The sequence below is a fragment of the Falco cherrug genome, chromosome 13 (genome assembly GCF_023634085.1).
Source record: "Falco cherrug isolate bFalChe1 chromosome 13, bFalChe1.pri, whole genome shotgun sequence".
Classification (NCBI taxonomy): Eukaryota; Metazoa; Chordata; class Aves; order Falconiformes; family Falconidae; genus Falco; species Falco cherrug.
Window position 1 is genome coordinate 22,273,740 of NC_073709.1, and position 15,093 is coordinate 22,288,832.

The window sequence follows — 15,093 nt, forward strand, 5'->3', positions numbered from 1 at the left end:
TGCTCTCTGCCCCAGAAGTCAAGGGCGCAGCACCCACTAACCCCAAAAGCAGCAGGACCTCTCTCAGCTGTTAAGACTCGACTCTAGGCAACACCACTGCCAGCAAACTGAAGCTGAGCTGACCACCGGCACTGCAGCAGCCTGGCGCACCGAATGGCACAGCGTGCCTGTGTGTGATGGCAGCGCTCCCCTCCCCCCCCCGCGCTGCCACCTCACAGCTACAGGGGCAACCCCAGCGCCCCTGCCCTTCCAGTTGTACCAAAATGGTTTAACTCCCGTAACCCGTCATCGTACTAATGGTTATTGAAGAAAACCAGCCAAAAAAAAAACCTATATACAAATATATGTATGTAATATGTATATAAACCAAATATATACCTATTTTATAGGTATCTATGATGTTCACATTTTTACATATGTATACATAATATATAGATAAATATGTATGAATAAATACAGGCTCTGTCAAGTTTGTGGCAGGAATAGGAAGTTCATGATTTTCCTCAAGTGAAAGGTGTTTACATGGGATGCAATAGTCAAGAAGGTAAAAGCATTTGTAAAAGGGAAGCATGCGATTGCTATTAAAGCACAAAACCTACAGTTAAGTAATAAATAATCTATTCCCAGCTGTACATTTTTATTATTTTTTTTATTATGCAAGTGAAGGACAAATGACATTTTCCAGAAGCCCTTCAGTACAGAGCTACTCCTCCAGTACATGAATTCCTAAGAACTGGGCATGAGTCTGCCTGAGCCTTCAAAAGCCTGAGACCATGGATGTTTTAAAAATAAAAAATAATAAAAAATTAGGACACAGAATGGCACTTGCTACCCCTTGACCTAGGACCTACACAAGTCAGCTTATCACGATCAGGGCTTTCCTCCTTTTCTCCCATCCCCACCTTCCAGCTAAAAATATGATAAAAAGATACCATTCCTCCAAATATTACATTTAAGCCACAGACAGGTTTTTAGGTTTAGTAAACAGTATTTTGCATCTTGGGAAGCGTAACGCCAGCAGACAAAGGTCCTCCTCAACACGCATCTGCCACCACAGATCCTTCAGTCAGGTACTTCAGGCCACGGTAAAACGCGGACACTTCCAAATTCCCTACAAAGTTTTTCATAAAAGCCCAGTTTTTTAGTGACACCCCTAATGACACAGCATCACACAGAGCTTCTTGAACAGCCATGAACTGCATGAAGATCTCTAAAGTATTTTTCAAGTCTCATAAACACAGACTTATGCGCTATTAACAAAAATGGCAATTATCAGTCTTGAGTATATAGATGTACATAAAGTATTTCTTTAGTACTCTTATGCATGTCTGAGCAACAAGCCTCAATGTAACCTCCCACTGTGATTACTTCTGTTCTACGCACACTGCAAAATGACCCACTTCTTTTGACCATAATAAAAAGGCCACTAATTATACGCATAGATATTTGGCATTTTAGCAGACTAAAGAGACACCCCCACGATTTTTATCTAAACACATGCAGCAATATCACTTCATGAGAATTTTCACTTTCTAGAAGCAGCAGGCATACATTCACAAGACAGACCCCTCCAAATCTATACACACACACACGTGCTCTCAAGCAGGCTGTACTCCCCTCTAGACTGACAAGATACTCCTAAAAATGTTGTATCTTCATTGTAAGTTTTACACATCACAATGTACATGCTGAAGTAAATGAAGTAAATAGAAAACAGTTGTGCTTACTCATTTGGTACCCTCAGAAATCTGTTCACTAACAGCAAAACAGAATAAAATTAGCTCTGCATCCTGGATCAGGCAGTGAAAAAAAGCTTTATTTAAAGGCCAGGTACACTGTTCCAGCTAAGTGCAAGCCACAAGACTTCAACTGACATTTACTTTGGCAACCTCACACAAACCAAGATCACCCATTCTGCCTTCAGAAAGGGATTCAGGATCAACCTCGTTAATGGGACATTGTTCATTTCCAGGTATGCCAATTCACACAAACCAGGCTTTCAATAGAAAAAGTCACAGGCGAAAACTATTTCAATTTCCCTTGGAAGAAAAGAAGGTTTTTGTAAAAGCTGGCAATGTCCCTTGCCTTTTCTCCAATTAAGAGAGCAAAGTCAACACAGGAGAGGTAAAACTAGCTATGCAAGAAACATGCCGAGAGCACAGAACGATCTGTGCTGTAACTTATAATTGCACGGAGCAAACAACCATTTTTTAACCAAAGCACAATGAAATGGGCAATAACGCAATAAGAAGCCAGGGTGTCCAAGTGTGGTACAGAGAAGACAAGCCCAAACTAAAAAGCTCTCAAATTCCCCCACCCCAGAGATGAAAAGGGGGAAGGCTGTACGCAGAGCATACAAAGAACTGCTGCTAAAGAGGAAAAGCAGCAAACAGCAGCATTGCTGTCCCACCCAGAGGAAAAGTGAGCGAGGGGGCACGAGGCAGCACCTTGCCTTGCCATTAAGCTGGGTGCACCCCGACACCCCGCAGCCGTGACCCACCAGCTCCAGCACACAGCGTCCCCGCCATGGATGGTGCTCCGAAACCTTTCCTGCTTTCCAAGCCGAGAACGCTTTTTGCTGCACTTCTTTGTTACTTTGGAGCTATCTCACAATCGCTCACAGCTCTTGAATCTCAGGATAAGAAACATTTCAAAGGCTGCTGTGTTAAATCTTCCTATCCTCCCCTATTTAGAAATCAGCACTAATCACTATTCATGCTGAGTAAGCTTTGGTAATCTTCACCCAAATGTATTTCGGTGTTTAATTCTCGGGGCAGGTAATAGAGATGGATGTTCTTTCCGTGACTAGAGAATTTTCCTTGAGCTAATTGAAAACAGGCATATTTTGAGTAACATATTCTACTGCCAATAGTCTTGCAGGGAGGCAATGCAAGAATGACTTATGGGCTGTGAATATCACATAAATCTGTCTTCAAGTACAAGGATCATCTCTGCATAGAATAAATTTAAGTCCTCCATTATCAACCCTCTTGATTTTACGTATTTCCTAACTAAGCAAAAAACCCCACAGCATACCCTAGCCTTTCTCAGAGACTGTCACGCACCAAGTGAATGGGTATCATTTATATCTAAACGCAGCCAGAAAACCAACGCTCAATTAAAATACTTTTGAATTAGATTATTTCATGCTTTTTCCAAGTCTTTTACCATCCCATTTTCACATCACCTTAGCATTCACCACTTACTTTGTGGCCCAAGGAGAAGGCAACAGCCAGTCTCCTAGAGGCTAGGAGAGCTTTCTCGTCTATAACAGCTGTTGTATACCTCCTCTTTTTCACTCCCTTTCACAGCAAGCTTTTTCTATTTCATTTTAATTTGAGGCCTGACATTTCTGACTATTATATACAGGGAAAAAATGAAAAACTTCCCCCCGCCCCCCCCAAGAAAACTTTCAGCAAATATCAAATACTTGAGCAATTATCCTGATTCTTGGTGGAAGTATTCCCCAAACTTCCTCTGAGGTACGCAGTTTTCTTTTATTTATCATTTGGGAGACACCACTCGAGCATCTGGATCTGGTTCCAGGTATCTTGTATCTATCACGTACAGATTTACATCAAGTAAAGCTGAAGCTGTTCTCTCTGCAGATACTCACTGTTTCCTGGATAGATGTAACCTCTGACCACCGTAGATCTCTGTTTGCTTTGCAGCAGGCCCGTCAGCATATATCAATGACTGGGAATGCATTCAACGAGGAAATTTATTTTTTTTTCTAATGGAAAACCACACTAAATACTGCAGTAACCATATTAAAATCTTAAATACAAAATAATTTTTTTAAAATATCTGAATCTAGTGGCCACTCAGTTGGACAGCGCAGCCCAAGAAAAACAACTGGGTTTGTAAGTTCATTTTCCTAGTCCATGCCTAGTGGAAACTACAGTTTAGTCCCTCAACATAGAGAATATGCCTATATCCTTTACCACCCCCACCCCCCCAAGAAAGGAGTAGTGTTGAGGAGTCCTGGAATAAGTCAGAAAACAGGAATGTAAGAGAAAAAACCATGGCATTCTTGGCAAGTTAGAGAAAAAAAAAAGTCTATTTTCATAAATGACAAGTTTTGCATTCCAATTTTAATTCATAACAGTGGACTGTGGTGATGAATGTCACATAGTACTCAGCACGGTGCTGTATTTAAAGGTAACTCCCCACAGAAGATTACAAACTCCTTTTGGTAAGGGTCTTTGGCAGCTGTTCCACAATTTGGCAGTAAATCAGGGCAGTATGAAGATGAGGCATAGCTGAACACGACAAAAACTACAGAGGCTCCATATGCTACTACTATCACTTCTTCACAAGTCATTTATAAAAAGACTGCTTTATTTACTTCTGCTGTAAACAAGGGTTCAACCCCTGGCATCGCATCTGGCTGGGAAGGAGTATGAACTACACACTGAACGCTCTCCCAAGACCACGGCTCGATTCCTGCCCTCTGTGTTCGGCAAACATTCAAAAAGGATGCTTAAAGCACTTAGGGGCTTTATAAAACTTTGTATCCGAGGGGCAAATTTCAGAAGTCTTAGTATAAAACTTCAGCATTTGATAATGAAAAGCCACATGTGTACGCAAGTGCATGAATATGGATGGCTCCAGGCAGAAATGGATGGATCTCCTCTTGAAATAGTGATCCTTTAGGATTTCAAAACTTTTTTTTCCCCCAAAGCAGTTAGAACAGCTAATTTGTAATTATAAGCTCACTTTCAGTTTGATAACGGTGAGAAGTTACACTCATCAGAGACCCAGCCCCGTGCTCACCGCAGCACGTACAGCATGGGAACAGAGGCACGGTGCAGGCAAAGCAATCAACCCAGCAGCTCAGCGCATTAATAGTGAAGCATGCTTCAAAACTGTATTTGCTGTCCAAAAACTATTAATTTTGAAGGGATTCTTACAAATCCATAATTACAGAAAAGAAAATCCTCATCATAAAGCACTGAAAACTACATTTACCCAGTCCTGGAGGGAGCACTTTCAGCAGCATGGCTCATTAGAAAGGTATTCTTGCATTAAACACCAATACCAAAGACAAGTGTTAATGCAATACCCCAAAGCCGCACTGGAAATGACACTACAGCAGTGAAGATGTACCTACTTAATTTGATCCAGTATCCCCGTGCAACGGAAGGCGACTGGAGCCCAGCAATGGCATTCCGTGTTGCTTTTCGGATATCAAGCATAGCTCATTATGAAATCCTATGCTACAAAACCCACACCATCTAAACCATTCAGCACTTCCAAATATCAAGCGTTATCCTTACCACAGTGATTGGGAAGAGAATCCATTTGTCTGTCTGTCATGCAGTTACCTCAACACAAAATTACTGCAAGCCTCAGCAGTACTCGCTGCTGCTGCTTCTGCTAGAACTCTCCATTTCTTTACCACAGCTTCGTTGCAAAAGGAAGAAAGAAAACCGCCTCAGATGTTCTGCTGGAAAAGGAATATAGCTATGAACAAAGGTTAAAGCTGAAAACTTGAAACTGCTTAGCAGAGGTGTGGCTGCTGAAACCTGACATAGTTGCGTCACCAAGATTTTGCTTTGGCAAACACTGCTTCCTGAATTCAAACAAATCTTAGACAGAATTATTTTTTGTTCCAGCAATAAGCAATTATTGCACAGACATGCTTTCAAGGTCACTAGCGGGAAGAGTAAACTACACCAGGATGTGTCAGTCATAAGTAATGTTTTAAAAAAAGCTAACACCAAGTAACACATATTGAAAGCCTTCCACACTTAGCAGGATGCAAAGTCCTTACTTCCCTCCAACTGACCACAAATAAACATGAACAAAAAGATCCATAAAAACGGCAATCAATATTTCAGAGGCTCATGTTCTTCTCTATTACACCTCGTTTTTAACATTCCTTACAACCAAAATGTTTCATATTACTTTGCCAAAGTAAAACAAAATTAAATGCCTCATTTTAATGATGTTGGGAGAAGAAAACTTTGCCCTCAAAACAATTTTGAGAAGAGGAGAAAAAAAAAATATTAACTACAGACTTTGTTCTCCTTTATATTAGGAAATCTAACACACATGTATATTTGGAAAAGAAACATTTTCATATTTGTTAACATCAGGCTCTATAAGCTATATCAATATTCTCCTTAAAGATAGACCAGCACTCTTAATTTCAAGTATTGTTGTATTTATAGTAATAAAAACATTTACATTTAACAAATGCAAAGTCAAAAGTTGCAACCATTCCTACAAATGCCACTTATTCTTTACAGGAGGGCAATGAATAAATTCAGATGACTACTGACAGGAGTAGGCATTAAAAAAATCCACAATGAAAAGCCAGTTTTAAAACAGACATGATAGGCAAGAGTATAAAAATAAACCAAACAAGTGCTTTAGAAGAGATACGAAGCACTCTTCTTAAGGACATGAAACAACTTCTATCAAGAATAAGGAGGAAGATCATCCCACATTTGTTCAGCAGGAAGGTTTTACACCTTTCTTGATCTTGCTGATGGTGCCTGAAGTTAAATACAAGATATCGGACTAGACATTCAACAGTACGTTCTCATACTGAAGGTCACCAGGCGTGTGGAAATTATTACTAAGGGCTGTCCTACACAACTGTTAAAAACAGCAGTTTCTTTTAATTCACCTGCGTATGCACCCTTCAGTTACAGTACACAGAATATTGCCAACTGAATACTGAGTGACAGTGAAGAAAATGATGCAATTGCTGTATTTTTCTTGCCTATGACGAACGTGTGACTTGTCATCTCTGATGCTTTGGTGGCTTTAACTCTATTTCAGGAGGCACAACTACACTTCAGTTTTACCGTGCTTCAGAATACACACTACCCAAACACCACAAGACCGTTTTTCTTAAGACACTGTTCACCAACAGTAACTGGTTTTAAAAATGCTTTCAAAGCACCTAACACAGGAAAAGCATACTTGAATATCTCACTGCACACACAGAGCTGAAGAAAACATCTTGAATTGGTAAGATTTACTGCCTGCAGTGAACACATTCTCTCTCAAACTCATACACAAAAGAGCAATGATTAACTAAAGTAATTCAATGCAAACAGTAATAAAAGGTGGGGTTTCTTCCCCCAAGCAGAAACGTTCGTTAAGCACCTTCCTTTTGCAAGCCTCCCAAACGTGCACTGAGGCAACACTTTGACATAAGGCATCCTCATGCCAAATAAAGCGCTTTAAGTCTAACATACAGACTTTGAAGTGTGGGGTTTCTACTTGAACACATCTGCACAAGCAATTCATGCACGAAGGATTTACACGCACATACCTGGGTTAAAAAAAAAGGTAAGAAAACCAGTATAAGTGCAGTAGGCATGTAAACTGCTTTGCAGACGTGCTCTGTAACACATAATGAATGAGAGAAGAACACTTGTTAAGAGCATTATAAAGTCTAAAGCTCCTCTGAAAAAATATTTCATTCCATTTGATGCTTACTAATGACAACTGGATAGGATTTAACCTGACCATCAAAAGAAAAGTTTACTTCATAATCACAAACTATGGAGCTCCCTGTGCCACAAGACGGGGGGGCACAACCACCAGCCATCATCTGCACTACATTAAACTGCTCTCCAGCGTGACTGGCCAAAATACCCATGTCCTACAAATTCAGCTTATCATTTTTGCATCGTATTTTGAAACTGCACAACAGACCCCAGAGATCTCAAGGACTGACAAGAAGATCCAACTCGGACAACCTGACATCAACTCACTTTAGAAAGAGAAGTCAAGAGTTGCATTTGACAGCATTTGACTGACTCTTACTGCACCAGCCTTTGCTCAGCCTTCAGATCTTTATTTCCATATCTGAGAGAGAAATTCCTGTGCTACAGGGCAGATCTCAGCTCCTCCCCACAATCCCTTTCCCTGGTGACAGCAGTGGCTGCAAAGTAGCCAGAATTGGACAGATGGATGCAACACGGCTCCAACAGTCACTAGTGGTTGGAGGCATGTGAACTGCTAAGGCAGTTCAGTTTCCAGCCAGAGCAATCCCTGCTTAATTCTGTTTATACTCACAGAGCCAAGCGCCTACAACATCTCCATTGATGCTACAATCTCATACCGACTTCCTAGAAGTGGGAGAGAAGATGTGGCTCCTATGTTTGTAAGACAAATTGCTTCTTACGGTTTCCCCAGGCAAAAGTCAAGCAAAGTACAAATCAAAGCATTTGATTTTTGTTTTGTTTTGCTTTTAAAAGGAAGCAAATGAACGTACCTCCCATCTTAGGAGGACCTGACGCACACCATGGTCACGAGCTGCCCACACAGCAGGGCTGTACTTCAGAAAATAATTTTTAAGTCTGGTGAGACTCCTGGTGAATCCAACCTATGCCATGTTTCTAAAAATGAACAGCAATTGCTTCTCCATTCATTAATAACAGATTCAGAGATGCTTTCTTCTGGAGGGGAAAAAAACCGCACCACAACTCTGAAATGCGCTTATGCTGAAAAATGTGATGATAACTCTACACTTCTCTAAAACCAGATTATTTACTCCAGCACCACCTACTTGCTACTTATATGAATACCTAAATAATCTCAATTCTCAGCAGAGCTCTTGCATTCAGTAGCCTCCAAAGGAGATGTGTTTTTCAATGTAAACACCAATTCTGTGAGAAAAAGGATAAGGAAAAAAGAGCGGGTGGGAGTACTTCCTTTTCCTTGGATTTAGTTTTGCTGAGTGCTCATTGTTCACAGGAGATGCTCTACCTTTCCATTGTTTCATATGCTTCCCCCACCCACCCATCTTTCCCCCCCCCCCATCCCTTGGAGACGAGCACTAAGATAAAGGAATCTGGTTTATCCCATGTACTTAAAATTTGGTTGCCCAATTCTGGATTTATCATCTGTATCAAGGCACTCCTTTATCTGTAAATTTGTGTTTGTCCTGCCCCCTTCCTTCGCAAATTAAGACAGTAATTAAGCCTCTGTAAATCCTCTTAGTCCAACGTGCTGTCCTTACCTCCTTGTTGCTCACTTATGCTGCTTCCTTAGGTTACTCTGTATTTTTTCATAAACGTGCCTAATCTTACCCAAATTAAATAACTGATTATTGTCATACAATTTCTGCCATTTCACCACGTTGCTCACAGTGAGAGAAAAAACACACGTTTGGAACAGAGCAACCCCATCATCTTTAAATGCTACCAGAATTCTCTGGCGTATCCAATGGGTCACAGCAGTTTGCTGCGCTTCAATACACTGGCTGGAGCATCTTTACACTTAACACCCAAAAGCCTGACAGTATTTCATCCTTACTAAGACGACAAAAAAACCCCAAAACCCTCACAGAACCAGACTACTTACCACCGCAGTCCCACCTCATTTTTTTTTCCTTTAACTACTACTTCCTATTTCTGTAAGGTGACTCATCATAAAGCAGACCATCTGCTTCACAGACTTATCACTCCTCTGGTTTCCTTCCCATACGTTTGCCTGATGCATTTTATGGCTTTCTGTATTGGTTTCAGGAGGGCTGAATTCCCTTTTTCCAAAGCTCCTCTCCCAGCCCAGCCTTGGTGCACTGCCCTGCCTTCCTCATTCCCTCTCCTCGCTGCCCCTCGCCTCCCCAGGCACATGTATCCTCTCCGAGATGGAACATTACTTAAACTTTAATGACCTAAATTTAATTACTCAAGTCGCTTTGCTTCCCAAGTCGAACTATCGATGGCACACTTCTGCCTGAAGGGGTAGGAGGCAGGAATTAAACCCTGTCTCCACAGACGCACTGGGCTTGTTTGGGCATGGCACTGGTTACTGGTTCAGGGTTACCACCTCAGCAGTACCCCTGCCTATTATACTTAGGAGAGGTTTTTCTAGATAATTTCCTATGTAAAAAAAGGCAAGTATCACTGCTTAGTTTCCATTGTCTTATCACAAAGATTTTCAAAACATTTTTGACCTAATCTGATTTCACTTTAAATAAGGGGCAGGGGGGCGATGGAGATAGAAGAGAAAGACCTTTCTAAAAATGTTAATTTTTTTTGAAATCACAGCTGGCATGTCTACGTTTCGATTGTTACAACTGATGCGGCAGGACTTGGCCAACCCCAGCAGCTGCCTCTGTACTGGGTGCACATGGGGGGTGGGCATTCGGAGCGGCACGAACCTGCTCAAGCACGTTGCGCAGCTCAGCTCATCTTCCCAGATCAGCACGTACTACCAAAATCCAGTAAACACCTTTTAATGCAGGATTGTATAAAAGGGATTTTGTACTGATTAAAAAATTATTATTCTTCATACTTCTGAGAGGTAAGAAACACCAAGCAACAAAATGCAAAAGCGCTGTTCAGAAGTAAGAGATTTAAAACCCTACAGCTAACCAGAACTAAGTATAACAAAATGTTCCATTGACCATAAGCAAAAAACCAAACAAACCCCCCCCAAAAAACACCACACCACAAAAAAAAACCCCAAACCCAACTCTAAGGTACACAACTCTAATTATACCTCCGATACAATTACTGTATCAGTAATTAGCTAAGGCTGGGAATATTCACTGTGTAGACAGAGGTTATTTATTTATTTTTAAAAGACCTTGCACTCTACATAAAAATATGGAGGTAAAAAGCAATGGGGTCACGATTAAGCCCCTTATAATATGATGTAAAATTCAAGCCAGAAAAAAAAATAATCAAATGTTGATTTATATTTATTTAACTGTAGACTAGTACAGTTTGTCAGAATATCAATAGTCTATTAGGTATGGTAGCATTTCTACTCTGCACATTTATAGATCGGATTTGTTGGGTTTTTTAATACAGTGGTATTTTAATACAGTTTAATAGAGTACTAATGGTATGTTCAGACTCCCATATGTGGCAATATCTGGAAACCTTTAATTAAAGACAAAAATCCATTTTGCAATTTTAAGTCTAATTTGTGAACTACACTCAGGTTCATATTTTGACCGAAGTAGTGAAAATAATTATCATAAAACAGCCTCAATGTATTGCCTCAGTTCACTTTGTTAGACATGGCAGTGTTTTACAAACGCACAAACAGTAATGTCAGCTCTTCACGCAAGTTTTGAAAGCATACACACATCTTCCTTAAAACAAAAAAAAAAAACAAATCCAAACAAATAAACAAAAACATCACCTTATTCAAGAGTTTCTCTTTAACATTTTAGAGGGTAAAGACCTGTTTCATGCCTACCAGTTCCCTGGTTCTGAGACCACGAATAAACCACCTGAGTAAAAGTGCAATTTTCTGCACCTCGCCTCATCTGTAGTATTACAGTCACACTCTAAAACATTTTCTTCAGCTTCTTCATTTTTCTCTTCCAAGTTAAATATATTCCCGCTTTTTTCAAGCACACACATTCTACAATTCAGTACCTCCCCAACAAAGTAACATACAGTGCAGACCATCACTACTGTCCATGTATGCTTTTTAAACTATATCCTACACTGCAGCAGGCATTTCCAGCGTATCGCCAAGAAACCCATCACTCAGTTCAGGTGAGTTTAGTAATTTGTAGACATCTTTGTTTCCACTGTTATCCCAAGAAAAGACGAAGATCAGAGCAATGAGCACTGGACACAGGGTCCTGGGGAGCTCACAGGTGAGCTCTGCTGCCAGCTGTTTTCTAACAAACAGGAGCAGCAGTGGAGTGCTCAGTGATGTACCACACACCAAGCAAGGTCCAGCTGAGGGGGATGGACGCCTCGGAAGGAAAATACCTGCTTGGAAACAGCATACGTGAATTTGTGTGTGTGTGTGAGTGTCTTAACAGGTATGAATTACATATGCATTACTTTTTCTTCATAATGATGCCATTACTTTTTCTTTACACCTAAAAAAAAAGTCACAGTGAAAAAGAGAACAGAAAATAAATAAGTCTTAAACATTGGAGGTGACCATTTATTTATGGAAGCTATACTTTAACCTCACATCTCCAAGCTAAGTTTTAAATAATTAGGTTAAGAGCATAAATGGTTGTTCTAGTAGGCAAAGTAGCTATTCTTTTAAGTATCACCTATATTGAAGAAAAACACAAAACTCACCAAAGCAGAGAGCAAAAATATTATTCTACAACTAAAGCAAAACAGCAAAGAGGAACGTGTAGTTATTTTTAGAAGTCGTACAAGGTATTTCATACTACAGTTATTTTAGTCAACTTATGAGCAAATACATGCAGTGACACGTAATCAGTATTTGGGGAAGGATGCATTTACAACAGCCGCAATCAAAAGATTCTGGCTCTAACAACAGAATTAAGACACGTATGATTTCAGATCAGTCCTTTTACAGCATGTTAAAAAAGCTCACATTGACCCTTCCCATGATATGAGTCCATTTTACTCCACCACCAATATAAAAAGGTGTTAGAAGCTGTATTTCAGTATTGATTCAAACATCAACAAGCGATAACAATCTGGTCAACTTGGAAAAGTTACACTAACAGCTTTTTTACAAGTTCTTCCTTCCCTAAACAGCAAGCTGAGGGTTAGACACGACAGAATGATCTCCCAGATCCTGCACCCAATTCCTTCATTTATTTGTCCTGCCCTGTAAGCAGGCAGTAAGACTGCATCATTTCCAAAGTCAGCAACACAATAAGCCTTGACTTCCCAGAACTCCAAAACTGCCAAAACGCTCATATATGATTTCACTTGTAAAAAAAAAAAAAAAAAAAAAAAGCTAAAGAACCCCACCAACCTCCCCCTCAGTCCCAAAAAACCTTTTCACATTATACATCCCTTCTCCAATTCTCTTCCCAGTGGAAGAAACTGAAGAAAGTACACTGGTACATGGACCACCTAAACAACCTTTTCAGAATGCACCTATTTCATTAGGCCAGGCATCATGCCAAGTCAATCAAATCCAAAACACTATATTTTAGTTAAAGCTAACACTACCTCTCCTCTTCCACGGAAACAAACTACTAGCCTTTTCATTCAGAAAGAAACTGCAAACAAATTTGTTTTGCCCCAAGACATTAGTCACCTCTTACCTGCACCACTTGATAAGTGTTACAGATTCTTGCCTTGCCTTCATGCAATTTAATCTGCACCTGAAGTGCAGATACTCCTGAATTTAGAGCACCACATAAAAATGGATGAGTTACTTTATAACGTCGATGGTGAATGCAGCTTTCTCCACGTGAACTATTCCTGTGCACAGGCAGGAGGGTGGGGGGGGTGGTGTTTGAAGAAGTTAAGATTGTCTATAGTCTTCAGAGAATGAGCTGAAGGAGACGTGTTCTTGCACAATGCATTATTTTAAGCTTGCTGAAAGCTGATGCAACACACAGATGTGCATCTTCCTTTCTTATTTTTAGCACGGGGATCCACTTCCTTGCTGCCCTGAGCTACACGAAGGGAACATTAAAATAATCTTCCAGTAAGGAAGAATTCTGCATGCTTACTAGACAGGATAATTACCGCTGTCCTTACAGTACACGCTGATTGTACTTGGCTACAGATGGTTAAACAAATACATTGAGAGACTCGCCACCTGACTTTCAAGCCACACTGTGAAATTCACATTTTATAAATATTTAACTGGAAATAAAACCAGTAAGGCTTATCATAGCCATCACAGCTTCATGCAGCTTAATCAATTAACAACAGAAACCTTAAGACAATACAGATATGGGAAGCTTGCAGTTACTCACAAAATCCTAACTGGAACAGACTGCAACGCAATTTCCCAGCTCCTGGATCAAGTGCCTGTGTGATCTCAACAAATCCCGCCAACAAAGAGGAAAAAGCTGTTAGACCCTGCCAGCAAGTTTTTTTAAGCACCTGCCTGCACCTGGGGGAAATAAGAAAACGCAGCAGCGAGCCAGGGGAGCTGAGGGATGGAGCACAACAAGAGATGGTGGGGGAGAAAAGGCCAGTGCATCACCAAGAGAGATTTCTAGCTCTTCAGTTCTCATGCTACAAAGTATTATTTGCAGTCTGGATTTTATTTATACGTAGACGCATACATACACAAACAAAGAGCAGATGAAACTTCAGTCAGCGCTTCAAATCTGCAAGAGAAAAAAACATTCAGGAAAGTAGTTGGAACTTCTGCATTTCTCTTTTGCTTTGTGGTAAAAGTGACTATCTAATTGGATGAATCTTGGGGGCTGATCATACAGAACTCAGCAAACAGATTTCTTAAAATTGCCTCTCATTTCAGCTCCAACTTTGGGTTTAATTCCATTTGTTCATTTTAAAGCTTGCTATGCTAATGTTTCTTCTGACAGTTTCTGGCCATCCATTGACATAATCAATGACAGAAACAAAGAATATAGTATTTTCCCATTATAGGCTTTCAGGCTCCTGCAGAAATGAAGTTTCTTCTTCCTCTTCTACCATGATGTTCACTGAATGTAAAACTTAAAGCTGTTATGGACTGAACGCCGGCTCCAAACCTGATGCATCCATACAACAGAAAACCCTAAAAGCTCCTGCATAACAGAATTGACTTTAGGCAATCTCAGATAAGACCACTGCATAACAGAAAAGTATCAAATCTCAGTTGCAAAGCAACACACAAATTTTTCCCTTCTGTTTCAGCAAATCATGAAAAAAGGACAAAAATTCACATTAAATTCATCACCAGCTTTCTTCCTGACAAGATATTATAGTCTGATGTTTTCAGAGCTCAAGTGCTTTAGTTAGAATCCACTGCCTTATACCTGCTGAAACCACAGAATCCACTGAAATTATGCAAAGCTTTGAATTTTAGAAAAAACAAGTTATCTACAAGAACACCAGCTACTAAAAAAAAAACCAACCGAAAACCAACCAACAAACGGAAAGCTACATCACAGGCTCAAAGAACTGAAGTCATATGTAATCAGAACCAGGCACTTAAGGCTCAGTATCCTGTGAAAGAGTAAAATTTGTACATCATCTGATAACATGCTTTACATAATAAGACATGCACAACCTACAGTATACTTTCACACCTATATTGCTTTCTGATTGAAGATCCCAATTTAGCATGTATGTGATGCTGTCAGTAAAAAACTAAGCTCTCCAGCTAACAGTGCCCTCAACTATATATCTGTCTTTAAAAAACAGTGTATAGAACACCATGGGCAACCCAATAAAGTTTCTTCTGCTGGAA

At 40.2% G+C, this 15,093-nt stretch overlaps 1 protein-coding gene across 3 annotated transcripts in view; it reads right to left on the reverse strand.

Annotated features, from left to right (window-relative positions):
* EML4 (EMAP like 4) overlaps nucleotides 1-15,093 on the reverse strand; it is a 162,928-nt gene that overhangs the window by 118,750 nt on the left and 29,085 nt on the right. The window contains exon 1 of one of the 3 annotated variants that reach the window (XM_014278171.3): nucleotides 5,280-5,401. The exons of the other annotated variants lie outside the window; for them this stretch is intronic. Coding sequence (XP_014133646.3) covers nucleotides 5,280-5,319 — 40 coding nt within the window. The 5' untranslated portion in view covers nucleotides 5,320-5,401. Of the gene's footprint in view, nucleotides 1-5,279; nucleotides 5,402-15,093 lie in introns of those variants that run through there. 3 annotated transcript variants of the gene reach the window in all.